Genomic DNA, 19,273 nt, shown 5'->3' on the forward strand with positions numbered 1-19,273 from the left:
GGCGCCTGTAGTCCCAGCTACTTGGGAGGCTGAGGCAAGAGACTCGCTTGAGCCCAGGAGTTGGAGGTTGCTGTGAGCTGTGATGGCATGGCACTCTACCCAGGGGGATAACTTGAGGCTCTGTCTCCAAAAAAAAAAAAGAAAATGGGCAACCTTGTCTGGTTCCAGTTCTAACCAGAAATACTTTCGTTTTTCCCCATTAAATATGGTGTTGGCTGTAGGCTTGTCATATATAGGCATTATAATTTGGGTATGTCTTATTTAAAACCATTTTGTTGAGTATTGTTATCATGAAAGGGTGCTAAATTTTGTCAAATGATTTTTTCCCATTGACTGAAAGGATCATATGGTCTTTGTTTTGGTATCTATTTATTTCATGAATTACAATTTTAACTTTGCAAATGTTGAACCATCCTTGCATGTCTGGGATGAGCCCACTTGGTTATGATGAATTATTTTTTTGATGTGAAGCTGAATTTGGTTTGCTAAGATTTTGTTGAGAATTTTGGCATCTATTCATATCTGGTCCAAAATTTTTTTTAGTTAGAATAATTTTTATTGCTTCCTTAATTTTGGTGTTTGATATTGTTCTGCTCAGGTGATATATTTCCTTATGATTGAGGCTAGGGAGGTTGTGTGCATCCAGGAATTTGACCATGTCTTCTACCTTTTCAAGTTTATGAGTGTAGAGATTTTTACAATATCCTGAGATTGTTTTGAATTTCTGTGATTTGTTGTAGATATTTCCTTTCTTTTCTGTGTCTAATTAATTTGGCCAGTTAATATATATCTTTTCAAACCTTTTACTTCTTTAATCTTCTGGATGGATTTATTATTCTCAATTTCATTTATTTCTGCTCTAATATTGGTTATTACTTTTCTTCTGCTGGTTTTGGAATAAGTTTACTCTTTTTTCCCCCAGTTCCTTGAGATGATTCATTAGATTGTTGTTTTCTGATCCTTCTGTCTTTTGGATGCTATGAGTTTTTCCCTCAGGAAAGGCTATGAGGCTTTTGCTTTCCCTCACAGATTTTGATAACTTGTGTCTCCATTGTCAGTTTGAAGAATCTTTGGATTTCTGTCTTTATCTCTTCATTGACCTAACTGTCATGCAACAATAGATTGTTAGTTTCTGTGATGTTGTATGGAGATGGATGTTTCTGTTGGAATTTTTTCTAGTTTTATTCCACTGTCATCTGAGAAGATATATAGTATGATTACTACTTATTTTTAATTTGTTGTGACATGATCTGTGGCCTAGGATGTAATCAATCTTAGAGAATGTTCATGAGCTGATAAGAAGAACATATATTCTGAAGTTTGATCTAGCAAGCCCACTACTAGAGATTTACTCAAGGAAAAAAAGACATTTTATAAAAAAGACTCTTACAATCAAATGTTTATAACAGCATGATTCATAATAGCAAAGTTGTGAGAACAACCCAAGTGCCCATCAACACATGAATGGATTAATAAATTGTGGTATATGCATACCATGGAATACCATTCAGCTATAAAAAATGATGATTTATATCTTTTGTAACAACATGGATGAAATTAGAGACCATTCTTCTAAGTGAAGTATCACAAGAATTGAAAAACAAGCACTACCTATACTCAATATTAAATTGGAACTAGTTGATCAATTGTCAGTACATGTTTGGAAGCAAAACCCAAAGGAAGTTAAGTAGGTGGGAGAGGAGGAGGGATAGGGTAAATTCACACCAATCTGGTGCAGTGCACATACTCTGGGTAAAGGGTACACTTGTAATCTTGACTTAAAATATGTGAAAGCAAATTATGTAACCAAAATTATGTATGCCTATAATATTCTGCAATTAAAAAATAAAAAATGAACAATTATTACAATAATTCATTGAATTGACAAAGAACCTTAAAAAATAAATAAATAGAAAAGAAAATGTGAAACAAATATGGTTCTGAAATCAATACTTAAACTCCTAAGGCACTTAATATGATTCTAAATACTATGTGTTGAAATAAATTCCAGTTTCATTTCCATTATATATAAAGAAACAGTCCCCAGTTTCTCTTTATTTTTGCTTCTCACACTTTAAGAAGTTTGTTATCCCCTGGACTTTCTCAATTCTTTTTCCTCTCCCCTCTTTTTCCCTAATGCCAAATACATGTGTTAAAAATATTAATGATTTTTAATAGAAAATGTGAGGCACCGATCACTTCTCTTAAAAGGTTCTAGAACACACAGGAGTAGGTTTCACAGAACTGCCCACTATCATGCTCAGTTCCATGGCACAAAGACTCATTTAGGTGCCACATGATCAATAAGTTCTGTGATCTTCATTGTGTATATCCAGCACAGGGAATAGTATGAGACTTATTTTGGCTTACACAAATTTCAGATTTTGTTCACAGTATAAAACAATCTTGGAATATTATAAATTCAAGTGATTAGGGAATTACTTACATGGACTGAATATCAGAAACCCCTCTAATTTTCAGGTTCCTTGACTTATCTGGAGAATCAAGCTAGGTTAACTCATTCTGTTTTTACACAAGGGATCACTTTTAGCCAAAACGATGCAGTGGAAACAACAATTATTTCTGATAGTCTATCACAGAGTTATGAAACACATTAAAAATGCATTTTTTTGCTGCATTATTTGCAGGTTTATTTGTGGTGACTGTTAGGTATATGGAAAATATGCTTGGCTTAAAAGGTGTCATATCATGATAACTAGCCTTCTGATATTCATATCACTTACATAAGATACATGTTTGTCTGTGTGTGTGATACTAAGGTCTTTGTATCTAGGGTTAACATAGGCACAAAACAGCCTCTTATCATAACAAGATATATCATATGTGAGGAACTTAGAGGTGGAAGATACGAGTTCAGGTTCCAACCATCCCACTTACTGCTTTTATGACCCCGATCACATCATTTAACCTTGCTAAGCCTTGGTTTTCCTGTTTAAAAGTTGGGATATTACCTTCTATTTCAATGGGTTGCTATAAATTTTATTTTTCACATTCTTTCTCATTTAATGAAGAATTTTGAGTGACAGGCATATATTTAAAGATAAAATAAAATGTATTTGCCACTACTTTGTAGATTATGCAAATAGAAGCCACCAGCCATCAGTGTCAGGCCATTTGGATTTGTGAGGAGTTCTGTCACTCAGAATAAAAGTGTTTCTGAGTAGATATTTAGGAAACTTCCATTTAATAATTTCAAATAAAATAAAATTTGTCCATCTGTGACATAAACTAGTTATAGGTGCCAATTTAAAATAAAACTATAAAAAAAAAGGAGATTGTCCAAGACCTTTTTTATTGAAGACCATTTTCCACTAATAAAAATATCAGACTCAGATAGTTAATGTCTGTTACTGGAAAAGCACATACATAATGACAAAAAGCTCTTAAGGATTAAGTGACTCTTTGGTAATGTTGCATTTTGTTAGACAGAGTAAACATGTACAAACATTTGAGAGAGAATAAAACTCCAGTGTGAGTCTTTTTTTCAGGTTAAGACAATGCGTTTAGGATTGGTTAACACCTCACAATAACACAGAGGCTTTGAAATAATCAGTGGCCTTCTGGCTCCTTCCTGTAATTCCTTTTATTATCATGTGCTGTTTGCCTTAATCTTGGGTTACTAGACCTTCTTATCTGCCCTCTGCATCTAAAGCTTCCAGGAAGATTGCTCTGGCATGGCCTAATAGCTTTTATCAGCTCACCCAATGGCTCTATGCTTTGATGCTTGAAACCAGAAGTTAACCACATGGTGCCAAGCCCTTCTGAACAACTCTGCTGCTCTTTCTTGTAAATAATGGCTGTTGATTCCCAGGAAGCCATGATAGACTTCCCATCCCTTACCTCTGCAAAAGTGAAATGGAATCTAAATACGGAAACTAGGTGCTAGAGCCACACCCCCTCCCATTCCCATTGCTTAATGTTATCTTATTATGGAGAAATCATTGGGTATGCTGTGCACTGTAACAAGATTAGGCCCTCACTCTTTTTTGTCTTATATTTTGAGCTCCAGTTACTTCCTTCTCTCAGGTTCTATGTAGTATATTTGGCTGATAGTCAAGTTGTTTCTGTTTCTGCTTATTTGACCAGCATGCTTATTTCCCCATTTTCTATTACAAAGTTGTTTAGGAAAATTTATTTAGTAAGCCTGTGTTTCTTTTCAATAATAAATAATAATAATAAAACACCTACTTCCTAAACAATGAAACTATTTAACAACATTCACTTGATATTACAGTTCATGTCACAAAGAAAAATGATAAAAAATCTTGAAATACGTTTTCTCCTTTCTTTATAGTAGATAGAACTGCATTGCCAGTGAATACATGAGAAATACAGTCTTGACAAGAGCTTTCCAATAAACTTGATATCCAACAACTATAATTTCCCCCCAAATTTATAGAGTTTGGAGACTTACATGAGAGATAGAATACACTTGGTGGTTACAGTGTCCTGATTTCAAGGTAGGTTTTATGCATATAAATTCTAGGGTTTCCACTTACCATTTATATACTGTTGAACAGTTGCTTAAATTCTCGAAGATTCCATTTACTCATATTCAAAATGATGCTGCTGTCCCTAATGCAGGCCATTTTGCAATGAGAAAGTAAGGCAAATATGTAAGGTGCCAAATAAAACATGGGACACCTAGCAGCAATGTGACAGCAGCTACAGCTGTTGTTTTGTTATAAACAAACTGAGAAGGAAGGGAAACGAACCTAGAACGTTGGCTTTTCTAGGTTCCTTTCTGATATGATCAGTTTAGAAAACGACTCTTAGACTGTAATGTCTAGATAGAGAACAGCAGACTGGCTGGAAGAGCCAGGCTGAGGGGCTCAGTTTTATGCTGGGAGAGCCACAGTCTCCGATTTCGGAGTTTATTTCTTTTTGGCGTTTTGCAGCCGTGTGGGGTATGAAAGCACTACCTGTCTTGAACAGGTTCAGTTACTTCATTGCACTTAATAATAAGTCACCTCACTCTTAAACTTTTTCATATCTTAATTACATGCTTACAAGGAAGATTTCTCTCCCTCTCGGCTCCTCCCTCTAAACAAAGAACTTCCCATATGAGGGAGTTATGATAAACGCTAAAAGAATTCAAGTTTAAAAATAACACAGTGACTGATTGAAAAGCTGTTATATACCTTCATGTTCTCCTTCTTACCCTTCTGCATTTACATGTATCCCCTAAAAAAGAAACAGCATTTATCTTTAATTTGCTTCATGCCTTTCACTCCTTTATATTTTATTAGCCTAGCCATTCCCTGTGCTTAAATTTAGCATTTATCAATCAATCACAGCTAGCAGTGCATGTTACGGTGTTAACAGAAAATTCCACAGCACCCTCTTCACACTGGGGAAGGGGAACATCTGCTACTTCCAAATCAGGATGTCAAGATTTAGAGGTCAATGTGTTTCTCCATCAAGGCCTAAGGCTTTGGGGATCCGGGAAGTGTCAGGCTCCAAGTAGCACAATGAATGGCAGCTGCTGATGGTAGGTTTGCCTGTTCTCAGCAGGGGACATTGCTCTACAGCATAATGAGCTGAGACTTAGTGTGCTAAAAACACCAAGCTTGAATAGTGAGGCAGGCTGTGCCTTTCTCCTCCCCTGCTTCTGAATTGCATTTTCATTTTGGAAGAAATCATGTTGGGGGTCTTTTTTAGTGGCACCCAGCAGGGTAAAGACACCATGAGGACCGATAAGCACTTTGGCTAAAAAATGATCAGTCTTTGTGCAGGGAATTGAAGGTTTAAGTTGCCTGAACTATAGAGAGTCTGAAGAGGTGATTATGTTAAGCAAGTACATGTAATGTGTATCCGTAACATGGAATCAAATTACTAGGGTCAGTAACTGTCTGGCTTTCCCAGGGCATTAGATGAAGACATAACATTGCATTTGTGCTGGGCACTTCTTGATGCCACATGGTGTCAGCACCGTCCAGTCATCTGTACTTCACAGCATGTCACCTCTAATTTCATGGGATTATCTGTGCTATTGCTTTATTAGATACTCATGATCTTGAGCTTCCTTTGAACTCACAGCAGGGCAGTGCAAAGTCATTACTGCAAACACTTCTGTGCTTCTCGTGTTATATACAAAATTATTATTGCCGTCATTTAGAAAGGTGGATATGTGCCACTGTCATGCTTCTGAAAGTCTGCGTTTATTTGCTTGTAAGGGAAGCTACCGTGAGGGAAAACACTGAGCACAACAAATGTTTTTGAGGGCTGGTGTTAGGTGTCAAGGCAGTGAATGAGCATTAGACATGTATATAGGACAGCTATTTTCAAAGCACGGTCCCCTGGTTGCCAGTATCAGAATCATCTAGGAATAATGAGAAATGGAAATCCCACTGTGTCAGAAGCTCTGGGGTGAGGCTCATCAGTCAGTGTTTTAGCAAGCCTTTCAGGGGATTCTGAAGCAAGCTGAAGTTGGAGAAACACCACAAAAGCACTTACAGAGTGCAAGAATGCCAGAGATCCGTATGTCCTGGGGGATAGAGGTAGACAAGACTGATGAAGGAGCTGCCCCCATGGACCCTATTGAATTATGAAGAAATACGTGGTTCTTTGCCCTGATGAAATATACATACCACATAGAGCCTATAATTATTGTAGATACCATTATATTCTTCATTTGGATTAGCTTGTTGTTTTCTTTTGTGTCGGAGAATGATTAACAAGAGGTCCGTGATTCCTTTGTGCATTTCAGAACCATTCCTCTTGCAATATGTATATCCATGGCCATCGTCACCATTGGCTATGTGCTGACGAATGTGGCCTACTTTACCACCATTAGCGCAGAGGAGCTGTTGCTTTCAAATGCAGTGGCAGTGGTAAGTCTAGGTTGGGAAAATGCCAATTTAAATTTAGGTTAATGAGTTGATTCAATTTTATAGTAGGTCCCTCTAGCAGAAAGTGTTTTGAAATTCAGTAATCTTTTCTTGACCTGAATGATAATGAAAGTATTTAAAAAATTTAGAGCACAGCTTAGCATATTCCATGTGACTGGTACAGCTACAGTCCTATATGGTTGTTCTTTATTTTTAATTTCTTGTAAGGCATTTCCACATGTACATGCTTGAAAATCCGTCAGGGCATCATTGAGTGGAAAGCATTATTCTTCCATGTCTTTAAGCATAGTGGGCAGTTATGGAATCTAAACGAATGGGAGAGGATTGTATGAAAATTGCAATTTATTCCGTATTCCTTCCTGTTTATAAATTTTTCAAATTCTAACAGAAAATCATTTCCCCAAAGTACCACTTAAGAATTTTCATGTGGACCATGTAAATTTGTTTTCCTGGTATATCTTTTTGAATAGTAGTCCAGAGATATTAATATATTTGGGAAATACTGTGTTATTGAAAGTGAAACAGATGTTGTTATGTGTTGTTATGGTACTTCTCAGAACATTAAAGATACTAATGTGCATTTTCACTCCCTAAGAAGTGGATGCACATAATTTTACAGCATTTTCCAGAATTTATTGACACCAGGAAGATCTTTGTCCCCAAAGATCATGTTATTCTCTGACACACACTTTTATTTTGCATAAAAAGTTAGTGAGTGAGAGACCATTCACTCATGACCCCATGACAATGAAGGGCAAAAAATTAACTCCTCATCTCTTGAAGTCAGCTCCTTTAAAAATAGTCAGTATTACTTCATATCAGCAGCATTCACAAGGAATAAATTATCCCATTTTTGTGTGAACCTGTGTACAAGTTCACTGTATTTTAAAGACTTTGCCCACTGTTCTAACTCTGACCAGATGCTCAAATATATAATACTTGATGTGGGGTTATTTGTCTCGTCTTTCTAGACAGAGGACAGTGCTTACTCTGTGGGCATAATGTGGTCCATTAATTACATAGCACCAATTGCATCAAGTAAAACTAAAGAATCCACATAATTTGGGAAAAAATATATCTTTATGGGAATTTTCAATGTTGCACATGTCACGGCATAAGAGAAAATTTCACGAGTTTTGTTTATCATTCATATTTTCTGTAGCTTGTTGGACTTGTTATTTGTGCTCTAGACTTTTTATAGGGAATCACAAAAGGAATTGGTAGGATACCGAATGGGGAGGGAGTGACTCCACAAACCTGGGTTCAGCTGGTATGATTTTTCCTGAAAAAAGAAAAATTCCAGAGCTGCTTATACATATGGCATACATTATGAAGTCATCAATTATTTTATTGGCCTCCTGATGGTGGGATTGGTATGTGAAATAAGTACCTGTAATAATTCTCAGTGTACATTTGTACTTCACTATAAAAATGTGGCTTTCCAGTCTAAGGAGAAGATATTGTGCAGAAGGATTTCTGTCTCCGAAAGTAGAGCATTTGAACTGAGATTTTTCCACTTACCAGAGTCAGAGATGATACACATCAGAGCTGATAAAGATTCGGTAAATGGATCATTGCTTTTTGAAAGGAGGGAAGGTGCTTGTTTAGACCTTTGCCTATAGTTTTGCAACAAACAATGCCAAGGCACCTGCTTTTGATTATTGTCCGCGGAGTGAGTCTGACCCTAACCAAAGAGAAGGATTTAAAAACATCCACGTATCACCAGGCTAATAGAAAGTCATAGAGCAAGTTTGGCCTAAATTGTTTCATTTTATTTCACTTCTAGCAGAGCATTAATTTGCCTCATTTTTTTTCTTTCACTAGACCTTTTCTGAGCGGCTACTGGGAAATTTCTCATTAGCAGTTCCGATCTTTGTTGCCCTCTCCTGCTTTGGCTCCATGAATGGTGGTGTGTTTGCTGTCTCCAGGTGAGTGAGTTCACATATTTCCAGAAACACATTTCTGTTTTTGAGATTGGATGTGATAAGGATAACTTTAAAAAGAAACGAAATAGTGCCTCCAAGCCTTTGTTTTTAAAGGGACATGCAAGATTGCAATGTTGGTTCAAGTATCGACAGCAGGTTATATTCTGCCCATTAGAGGGCACTGCTCCTCTACGCATAGCCTACTCTGAGGACGGACGTGTGGCGTTTTTTTTTAATAGCGTGTCTATAGAGTCTAAAAACAGCTTCCCCTTTCTAAAGAGAAAATCTTTTGTTTCTCTAAAGATATTGAGATAAAAGTCAAGTAAGAGACACTAAAAACCACCCCACCATCTGTATCCCCTCTGTTTGGTTTGATGCAGAAGTTCCTTTGAAAAAAAATTGTTTTTACAGTTCTATGTTCATTTAATTCATTTTCATCTGTAAAGGGAAATGGATGCATTACATTTCTGACTTATTTTCATTGTTACTTAGTATTAGCATATGAAAATATTAAAACCCAATCAGAAAAAAGTGAATACTGTATGTGTGTCTATACACATATGTGCATGTGTACTGTATGTGCATGTGTATGTGCACACACAACACACATACAATATTAGGAATATAAAACTAAATTCAGCATCTGCTATTTATATATAGGGAGAGCTATTCAAACTCAGACATTGCTGTTGTTTCTCCTCAAGGAATAATCTAATGTTACCAGATATTGTAAAATTCAAATTCAGATTTCTTATGTTATTCTCTGAATTCTCTGAAAAGCCAAACCTAAGTAATCACCAAAGAAATGCTAAACCATTTGGTATGAAAAAGATGCAAGTTTTCTTCTGGGAGTTCTGGATTTCCCCTTGACAATGATCAATTCTATAGTCAACTCCACCCACATTTTTTTCCCATCAGGTTATTCTATGTTGCGTCTCGAGAGGGTCACCTTCCAGAAATCCTCTCCATGATTCATGTCCGCAAGCACACTCCTCTTCCAGCTGTTATTGTTTTGGTAATGCATCTTAACAAGTATATCTAGACATAACCTCAAATAACAGGTTAGCAAAAAGGAATTCAAGTCAGACTTTAGAGAATGCTTTACTTTCTCGTTCATTACTCACGTGTGGCATGGTGGAGTGTGGGAGGTGGGACATTCCCCCCTTCCCTTTACTCAGTGTTGCTGATGTGCATCCTGTGCTTTCGGGCAATAACGGCATCACTTCTCTTTTACCTTTGCAGAAAGATGCAAAGGCCTAAGGAAAATGGCCAGCGTGGCTTCTCTCCCTCACATAGAGCCTCATAAAAAGGATGCAGAGTCCTAGGTCCCAACTACTTACAGAGAATAAAGCTAAAAAAACTCCAGTCCAAAAAATACCCAGCTGTCTCGTCATAGGCACCTCATAATGAAATGCACGCAAAGTTATCCAAATAATTGATAAAAATCATGGACAGCGAGATGACTCTGTGATCAAAAGTGAGGCATTTGAGAGCAAACCTACAGGATAAAAATAAAAATACCAAAATTTAGATTTGAGTCATAGAATTCTTTCTGCAGAGCAAAGTGCTTGTGAAACATGGGCTACAAAAGACAGTATAAAGTGTGAAGTCTTTAAATACCCGTGGCCATGTTATATTCATTTTCCCCCACGATCTTGGAGCATTTTTCTTGACGGGAATCTGTTGTCAGGAGCACCATAGAATATGGTGGGCATTTTTTTTTTCATGCATTTAATTTGTTTCAGGATGTTTCCTTGAAATTTCTTTTTAAAGTACATGTACTCTCTGTGCGGAATCTGCAAGTTAACATCACTTGTGGGAACAGAATGTATTATTCCGTGAAGAGGGCTTTCGTTTTAAGCTTTTGCTATCAGTCATGCTGTCCTTGGCATGAGCAGCTGCAGGGACTTGCTGAGCTGATCTCCGCGCTTCATTCTTTTCCCTGGTCTTGAGGGTCACCCACGTGGAGAGTGAATGTGGAGGAATAAAGGTCAATGTTTTGCCATCCAGAGCCATCACAAGCACCCCTAAGTGGCTGTGTGTGTGTGTGTGTGTGTAGCCAAGAGCTCATCAGGGAGCATTTGCAGACGTTTATGTGAATTTTCTAATTGGGTGCACTTTTAGTGTTTATTATTGGCTATTTACTAAGCATCTCAGTCTTTGGGTCTTTAAATTTTGTCTCGTTAAATATCCTTTCTTTTGCTCTTTGAAGATATATTCTCTTCTTTCAAGTGTAGAAGGAACTAAAACCCAAATCAAATATTCACATAAGATTCCACTTGAATAAAGCATGATGATGATGGTACTCTTACACTGCTACTGAGATCTTATAACAGCAGAATATAGAAAAGAGGTTAGTCAAATAGTGATTTTAATCACGATGCTAGTTTATCGGTATAAATAATTACTTGAAAAAGATAATGATGTGTAGGGATGTTACTGTTTGCTTTCACCTGTGTTCTCATTGAATTCACCAAGCTTGGTTTTTCTCCCTCCACACCCAGCATCCTCTGACATTGATAATGCTCTTCTCTGGAGACCTCGACAGTCTTTTGAATTTCCTCAGTTTTGCCAGGTGGCTTTTTATTGGGCTGGTAGTTGCTGGGCTGATTTATCTTCGATACAAACGCCCAGATATGCATCGTCCTTTCAAGGTAACCTCAGTAATCTTGATGGGTTTACATAAATCTTTCTCTTAGCGCCTCTCCTCCTTTGTCATAACCTGATGCTGGGGGGGGGGTTGGGCAGGGAGCAGCATCCTGTGGGTTAAATTGTTTAACTCTCATAGCAGCACCCTCCTATGGGATTTATTTCAACTTGGAAAAAGCAGTCACATTTTTTATGTTAGATACTAAACTTCATATGCTCTCATTTTTTAAAAAAAGATGGTATTGGTGGATATGTATTATGTTGGTTTTTCATGGCTGTGTCCAATGACCTGATATAGTCAAAGTAAGGCAAATACTTCTCCAAAAGGCTGCTGCTTTACAAAATAGGCATGTTAAGTACATCGTTGTTGTGACATGTTACATCACTCCTTCTCTGGATTATACACTCTAAAAGGAAGAGAAATGTGAACTACAGAGGAGAAAAGGAGATCTATACATTTACCACTTAGGAGAGTGCCTGTTTAGCAAATATAAACATTTCCTTTTGGGAAGGCTGAAGCATAGGCTGATCACCTCCTTCAGCCTTGAGTGTTCACACATTGACTTCACCTCACTATTTATTTGCTTTTAAGACATAGCACAGATAATGCTGTCAGTCACGTTGTCAGAATTTGTTTCTAATTATATTCATTGCCTCATGCTGGTGGCATCTTCATTAGTGGTTGAATAGGGGTTGGCCTGTTTTGTTCCTGTCAGTTCTTATTGTGAATCTCAACAGAAAATCAATATGCACTAAAAGATTTTCATGGTAACTATCAGCTGACACTCTTGATTCCACTTGAAAGTGGATCATAATGATCAACGAACCAAACTTCTAAAATCAAAAACATAAATCACAATGGTATTTTATGCTTAGATTTTGTTCAATCTACAGATTTTAAAGCAATTTAAGTTAAACTGGATCAAAGGTAAGGGAGGATGATTAAATGGGGGCCTCTCTGTGCCCCATGAAAGAGATGCTATTACTAAGCCAAGGTACATTGGTGCCTGCCACTTGGTCACGTGCTGAATGCTTATCCCTAAAGCATATCAGGTGACTGATGTGCTTATCTTGAAACACCTGCCATCCATCTCTTGAACTATGTTTGTGAAAGTGATTTTTTTCTCTTCTGTGTTCCAGGTGCCACTGTTCATCCCAGCTTTGTTTTCCTTCACATGCCTCTTCATGGTTGCCCTTTCCCTGTACTCGAACCCATTCAGCACAGGGATTGGCTTCGTCATCACTCTGACCGGGGTGCCCGCATACTATCTCTTTATCATATGGGACAAGAAGCCCAAGTGGTTTAGAAGAATATCAGGTAAGATTTTTAAACAGTTTCAGGACCTTGTGAGAGGAGAGACAGCGTTATAGAAAACCTATACAACGTGCATATCTTAAAATAAAAAAAATAAGTGACACAATTGCTAGTTTGAGTACATTGTTGCATTTTAATTGGAATTGCTTTTTTTTCAGGAAGACACTGAGGGTCCAGCCACTGAATCCTTTTAGGATATTTAGTTTGGGATGCTCTAATCACTTCTTAAGAGAACTGCTTTTTTAGATTGAATTTTATCTGCAGTTCAGTAAATGACCTAATTGCTCCTTTGAATCCCTTACTAACCTAATTATTTTTCTTTTGGGTTGAATGCAATTTAGTGATTCTGTATCATAACCTGATGAGTGACATGAGATTTGTGGTGGAGTTAGGCAGAGGCCTGAAAGTGTCTTCCATATCATGATAGTGACACCACCTTGGTAGGAACAGTGAATCACAAATGGTCGGGACAGCAAGAACAATGAGAAGAAGACTAACAGCTCCCGTTTACTGTGTGATTTCCATGTGTCTGCGCATGTATTTCCTTATTTAGTTCTTAAAATGGGCTTCTGAAGTAGGAAAAATGATTATCTCCATTTTATAGATTTCAAATTATGACATGGGAAAATTCACGTCATTTGTTCCACGTGATACGGAAGAGCTGACGCCCAAACTCAGGGTTTTGTATTTTAGAAAAATCGCCCTGCAGAGAGTGTGGCTGGATTAAAAAGGATGGAGGCTACCGTTAGAGAATCAAGTTTGGTCGTTACGGCGGCAGTCCTGATGAAAGCGATCTGGACACAGGCAGTTTCGGGAGAGTCTGAGAGAAAGGGAAACATACTAAGGAGGAAAGCCCAGCATGATGTGGGGACAGTTATGTTGGAGGAGAATAAATCCAGCAGATCCCCAAACAGGAAGGGTGTTCCATAACTGGTGCCGAATGCCCCGCTCGCGTCTGTCGGGAGCTCTCCTTAGCTCTCTCCCTTACGTTATCATCTCAGTCAGTCCCCAACAAGATAGATGTGTGAAGTGGCGTTCATCCCAGACCCAGATGGGGAAACCAGGGCTCAAGGAAATGGAGAATTTATTTTCAGTGCACGTGTTTTAAAGTTTAAAATTTAAACCATGGAGCTAAGATTTGAACCCTCATCTATTGGTCATCAATCTGCACTGTTTAGAGAGGGAAAGAGAGAGGTAAACATATACAGCTAGAGCAGCCGATAGATTCCTGCTGGTGAGTTTGGTGAGTTTACAGGACAACTTTTGTACTTCTTTGTTTTGGTTTACTCACTTTACCATAATTAATGTTTAAAATCCAAGTTAAAAGTTTAGGAAGATTTCTGATAAAATTATTAACAATGTCATTGTTACTATATAAAACAACAACAAAAACTTAAATAGACATATTGAATCTCTAGTATGCTATGCAAACTTGCTTAAAAGCCAGAGTTTTGCTACCACTCTTTCTTAGCTTGTAACAGGTTATTTGGCATCTTTAGACCTTATACTACTATTTATGCCTGGATTTTTCTACCTGGCAACACTATCCCTCAAAGAAGTCTTCCTATGCAAGTTAGGTGTTTGCAGCCTAACACAGGCACACTGGTTGCCTCCAGTGAGTGTTTGACCGGCATTTGTTGTTAGATCACAGTAGTTTTCTGTAGAATAATTTTATGTAAGTTTTCTCTGTTGTAGACACTCAATATAGAGCCTGTTCAAAAGAACAGAAAAGGTATTGTCAAATGATATTTACCATTGGGATTGCTTTACTCATTACTAGCATTTAGTACAGATTAGCACTCACCACTGTGGGATGCATGTCTGTCTCCCATCCCACCTAGAGATAAGTTAAAGCCCCTGAGCACCATGGAAAACCAGGAGAATTTAGAAAGAAAAAGCTGGTTATACTAGGTTGGAGTATGGAGAACGAGAGGGAGAATGAAGGAAGAGCAAAGCTGTTGTTCTGTCCCACTGAGCAGGTATTTTGCTCCTTCTGTTTGTAGACAGCCAACTCCAAGTTCTTTCCTTTTGCTAACACGTAGGTATTCAGTGCCCCTTCTTCCTTGTCAGTTCACACCCACAAGCGATTTTCATCCTTGGTCCTTGCTATTTTTCTGTCTCTGATGACGTTTTGAGCATCTCCAAGGCCTCCAAATTTAGTGTGAGCCATTTGTAAGACGAGCAGCAATGGAGCAGTCCCATAATAGTTATTTGGTTCTCAGAAATGCCATTAAGTCTTACCAGGAAGCGTGGCAATTCTGCCTTTAAACTGCGATCATTGTAACTCTTTATCTTTATAGCTGCCTTGAAAGTGAGTAGCAAAAAGCAACAATCCTCCATAATTTTGTTTGATTTTCCTCTTAGGCAGCATTCTTGTAGTAAAATAAAGAAAATTCATAATATTTATTGCTGCAATAGCAAGTATTTTCTTAGCCTTTGGCCAAAACAAAACACTCCCACACAGACACACTAAGCAACAGAGTCCTAAACCACTGCCCTAACCCTTCTCCCAGCTACTCTATGATCTTTTTGTTACAGAGAAACTCAGTGTGAACTCGGAGGCCCGGAGAACTTGTAGCAGTTTGTTCAGTGATTTAAAATCATTGTTTTGCTTGCCAAATTTCTTAAAATTTTATATTACCACTTCTTTTCACCCTAGCATACATGCATAGATTAGCCTCGTGAAAATGACAGCCTATCAGCATACACCTTACCTAGGTTGTTTTATGAAAAATGAGAAGTAGAATGTGTTCTGAAAATGGTGAAAGGCTGTTTAGTACAGAAAGCCAGGCAATGCTTAGAATCCGAGGAACTGAGATTTTCAGAGATTTGATGAATTTTTCTGGCCACAGGATGCCAGTATTGAACCACTTTTCATTTGATAGCATTTCTAGGGAGAAAAGAAACTTGCTCTTTAGGGAATAGGCAGATACTGTGTAAAGCTCTTTTTTTCCCCCATCTGTGACAGAGTGCTTAAATCTCCTGTTTGGTTATTTATATTATTTATTTACTCATAGAAACCCTGGATTCTCATGGAAGGCAAAAGCGGCAAATGCCCCAGTGACATACACAAATATACCAACATAGTAAAACCTGGCAAACCCCGGTCTTGCTTCTCAGCTGTCTCTCTGTCAGCCAAACCCTGTGACAGCTGAGAGTGAGCAGAAGTTGGTTCCTTTTGCTCTGGGAGAAACACGGCAAACAGCCTTATTTAAACAAAATCTTTCATATAAGAAAAATCACACCAGGCGACACCAGCAGAATGACTATAATGCATCTTTGTGCACAGTGATTTTGCAACTCTAGAGTCTAAAAGCGTATATCACATACAGGGTGATGGTAACTTATGAAAGCAGGTTAATGCATTTAACAGCCTTTCCACCACTACAGTACAACATTTTCAACTAATTAAACTTGCCTACATAGCTTGGGATCCCAAACCATCTCAATTGTGAGGATGAAGTAAAGTCACACTTGTGGAAAGATTTTGAAGTGTTTAAAAATTATATATTATTATTCTTATCTTCACTGGCAGGGAAGAGTGGCTTTGTGTCACTTCACAAACTTTCTCCATTCTCACTGTAGAGTTCCCACTATAGTGTTACCTGTACCAGGTACAGTTGGGTAAATCAGAGTTTGCAAGATCAGTTGTTGTTTCAACTTATTTCAAAAATAATTACTGAACATGAACGATAAAATTAAAAATACTGCAAGTGTTATTTGGTCCTGTAACTTGCATTTACTGAAAACACCAAGCCCAGGTTCATTGACTCACCTTTATCTACAACAGTAACATTAGGAGGTGATGGCTCCCAAGCCAAAAGCCTCATCATGAGCATAGATGAAGAAATGACCATCAAATGCCTCATGGTCTGCAGTGTTTCTGGCATGAAGCAGGCTTCCCTAGAGGCTTACTGTCCTGAGTCTGCCCTACTGCTCTTGGATAACTCAGAAGGAAAGCTGATGCGACTCCAAAAGGGAATCATGTCCAAAATCAATCACTCTGCAAAATCCTTCATTACAATGAAAATTATTCAAATCTTGACATCCCAGGAGAAAGCACATGAAAGCTGCAGGGGTGACTGTTAAGAGGGCTGACTGAACAGGGAGGAATAGACGACTGCAGAAAGGGTGCCAAGTCAGAAGAGAAATTCTTTAGCCCTCTTTGTGCTCCCAAACAGAGGATCCAAAGGATGCAAAGTAATATACTTGGAGTGCAGCTGAACCTAAGTTGTTCATTATTTATCTGGAATAGAGCCAGTGTTATGCATGATCACTAAGAAAGCACATGTGCGGGGGGCCCAGGATATAGTGAAACACTTTTGGAAAGGCTTTGGTGTTGGCTGTGGAGGGCAGACGTCATGGAGACCAGTTCAGGAGGCTGGGGCAGGACCTCTTCAAGGAGACGAGGCCAGAGACTATGTCTTCTGACACTACTGTTTTTCATTTGGCTATTGCAGGTGTCTGGGCCTCTTATTTTTTTAAACTACTATCAGGTGGCCCCACACCCTTCTCTTCCTCCACACCTCACATCTCCTTTACTACTGACTGACACTTAGCTTTCCCACAAAAGTCGATTTTTATAGGACAATTTTATCATTTCCTTTTTCTGTAAATATGAGGCTTAATTGCTCCTTATTCCACACTTACATCTCAATGTGAAGAGCAGGCTGTGAAAATGGCAGTTTCTTTGAGATGTAATTACATGAAGCTTCTTGTTTGCCAGCACTGTGCTCGGCCCTTCACAATTAATGTAGACTGTAAAATCAGTATCCTGAGGACAAGACCTTGCAAAACATGTATAGAGCAAAAGATGAAAGAAATACCCTTGTAATGTCATTAAATATTTCTAGGATGGGGCTGCTACAGGAAATAGGTCATGCATGAGAAGAAAGATTATATATCCAGGTGAGAGAAGATTTGTGTCTGAAACATCAAGAGGATAGGCTGTAGACTTCTCTAGGTCCGATGGGAAGTTGAAGAGTTTCTGCAGGGATTCATTATAATGATAAGAGGCAAATAAGAGTGAATGTCCCTGGAAAATGGGGCCACAGATTTCTAGGACTGTCAAGATAGAATGACTTTAGAATGCATCTAATCCAGTGGTTTCTATATTTTTGTGTTATCAGAATTACAAATAACTAGGTCCCACCTTCAGTTTTTATTCAGTAGGTCAAGGGTTGAAGGGTTAAGCTTGAAAATATTTATTTCTAATATCTCAGGTAATGCTAAAGCTAGTCCAAGAACCACATTTGAGAAACACTGATTGGGTCTCTCACTCTACTGATGAGGCATATAAGGCCCTGAGAGATAATTTCCTCAATAGTATGCTGCAAGTTAGAGACTGGAAATTATATACTGATTCTTCTAGTGATTTATCTGAGGAACAGGTTGTAATCTCATAGGTGTGAAAAGAACAAACCAGTTTTAATATGGAGTATATTTTTGAACATTAATTTATATCTTGGTTCTATTGTCTCAAAATATTTTCAGCCTCTTGGTTCATGAATAAACAACCTTATTTGAATGCAAAATATTAATGTATTCTTGCTGAGAAGCCATCATGGGAAGTTACAGAAGTGACAAATAAATTAATTGAGCATGATAGGATTCTAATGAAGTAAATAATTCTTGAAAGTTCTCTATGAAATAGGCGGTTGTGTGTTTTCAGTATTCAACCACAGATAATTCATATTTTGCTATTTTTATGCATTTTTGATTTCTGCACATTTTTCATTTCTTTCCTTTATTTCTTTGTAGACAGAATAACGAGAACATTACAGATAATACTTGAAGTAGTACCAGAAGAAGACTGTCATAAATTATGAACTAATACATTTGAAATCTTGGCCATCTTCCCAAGGGCAAAGACACAATAACAACATGGATCTTGACTTCTTGTTTTGCGAAAATCCAGAGAATTGCAACTTTGGTGATGGACTAAAGATATCAATTATTTCTCTTTGTATTATTTAGTGTATTTAAACTAATTTCTAAGAAATTTACTTATAACTCCATGTAGTTATAGAAAGCTAATACGCAATTGTACTATGAGTTCACACAGTTCTTGAGTGACTAATACCCTCTACCTGTTGGAGTTAAGAAAAAGGACGAAGAAAATGGTGAATTACTTTAGTGATCATTCTCAACACCATACCTTATCAAGGCTAAGAGCCTTCAAATTGAAGACTGAGGTGTTTTCTGTATATATGGATTTTGTAAACATGGTTTTAAACACTACAGGTGACTATACTCTTAAAAGCATTTTCTATTCTTCTTTTTTAAAAAAGCATACATCATCATTATAGGAAAGAAGACAAAAGTAATTTATTTTATATTGACATTGCATTGCTTCCCCTTAGATATCAATTGTAATATCACTCATCTTTTAATGGATTATACTCAGAGCATTTTGAACAAAGGCCAGAGGGGATATCTTGACTACATGATAGAACAGCTTCTAGGGGTCACTGTATATAAGACAAATACAAGATTTATGTTTGAGTGAAAAT

The 19,273-nt window shown here is 37.7% G+C and overlaps 1 protein-coding gene across 1 annotated transcript in view; it reads left to right on the top strand.

The window, feature by feature from the left end:
- SLC7A11 (solute carrier family 7 member 11) overlaps positions 1 to 18,698 on the top strand; it is a 71,166-nt gene extending 52,468 nt beyond the window's left edge. Inside the window, exons 7-12 of the mRNA XM_003800149.3 lie at positions 6,731 to 6,854; positions 8,697 to 8,800; positions 9,716 to 9,812; positions 11,302 to 11,451; positions 12,587 to 12,764; positions 18,522 to 18,698. Coding sequence (XP_003800197.1) covers positions 6,731 to 6,854; positions 8,697 to 8,800; positions 9,716 to 9,812; positions 11,302 to 11,451; positions 12,587 to 12,764; positions 18,522 to 18,589 — 721 coding nt within the window. The 3' untranslated portion in view covers positions 18,590 to 18,698. The remainder of the gene's footprint in view (positions 1 to 6,730; positions 6,855 to 8,696; positions 8,801 to 9,715; positions 9,813 to 11,301; positions 11,452 to 12,586; positions 12,765 to 18,521) is intronic.
- The last annotated feature ends 575 nt before the right edge of the window (positions 18,699 to 19,273 follow it).

Source organism: Otolemur garnettii, unplaced genomic scaffold, assembly GCF_000181295.1.
Source record: "Otolemur garnettii isolate 467f Iridium unplaced genomic scaffold, OtoGar3 scaffold00169, whole genome shotgun sequence".
Lineage (NCBI taxonomy): Eukaryota > Metazoa > Chordata > Mammalia > Primates > Galagidae > Otolemur > Otolemur garnettii.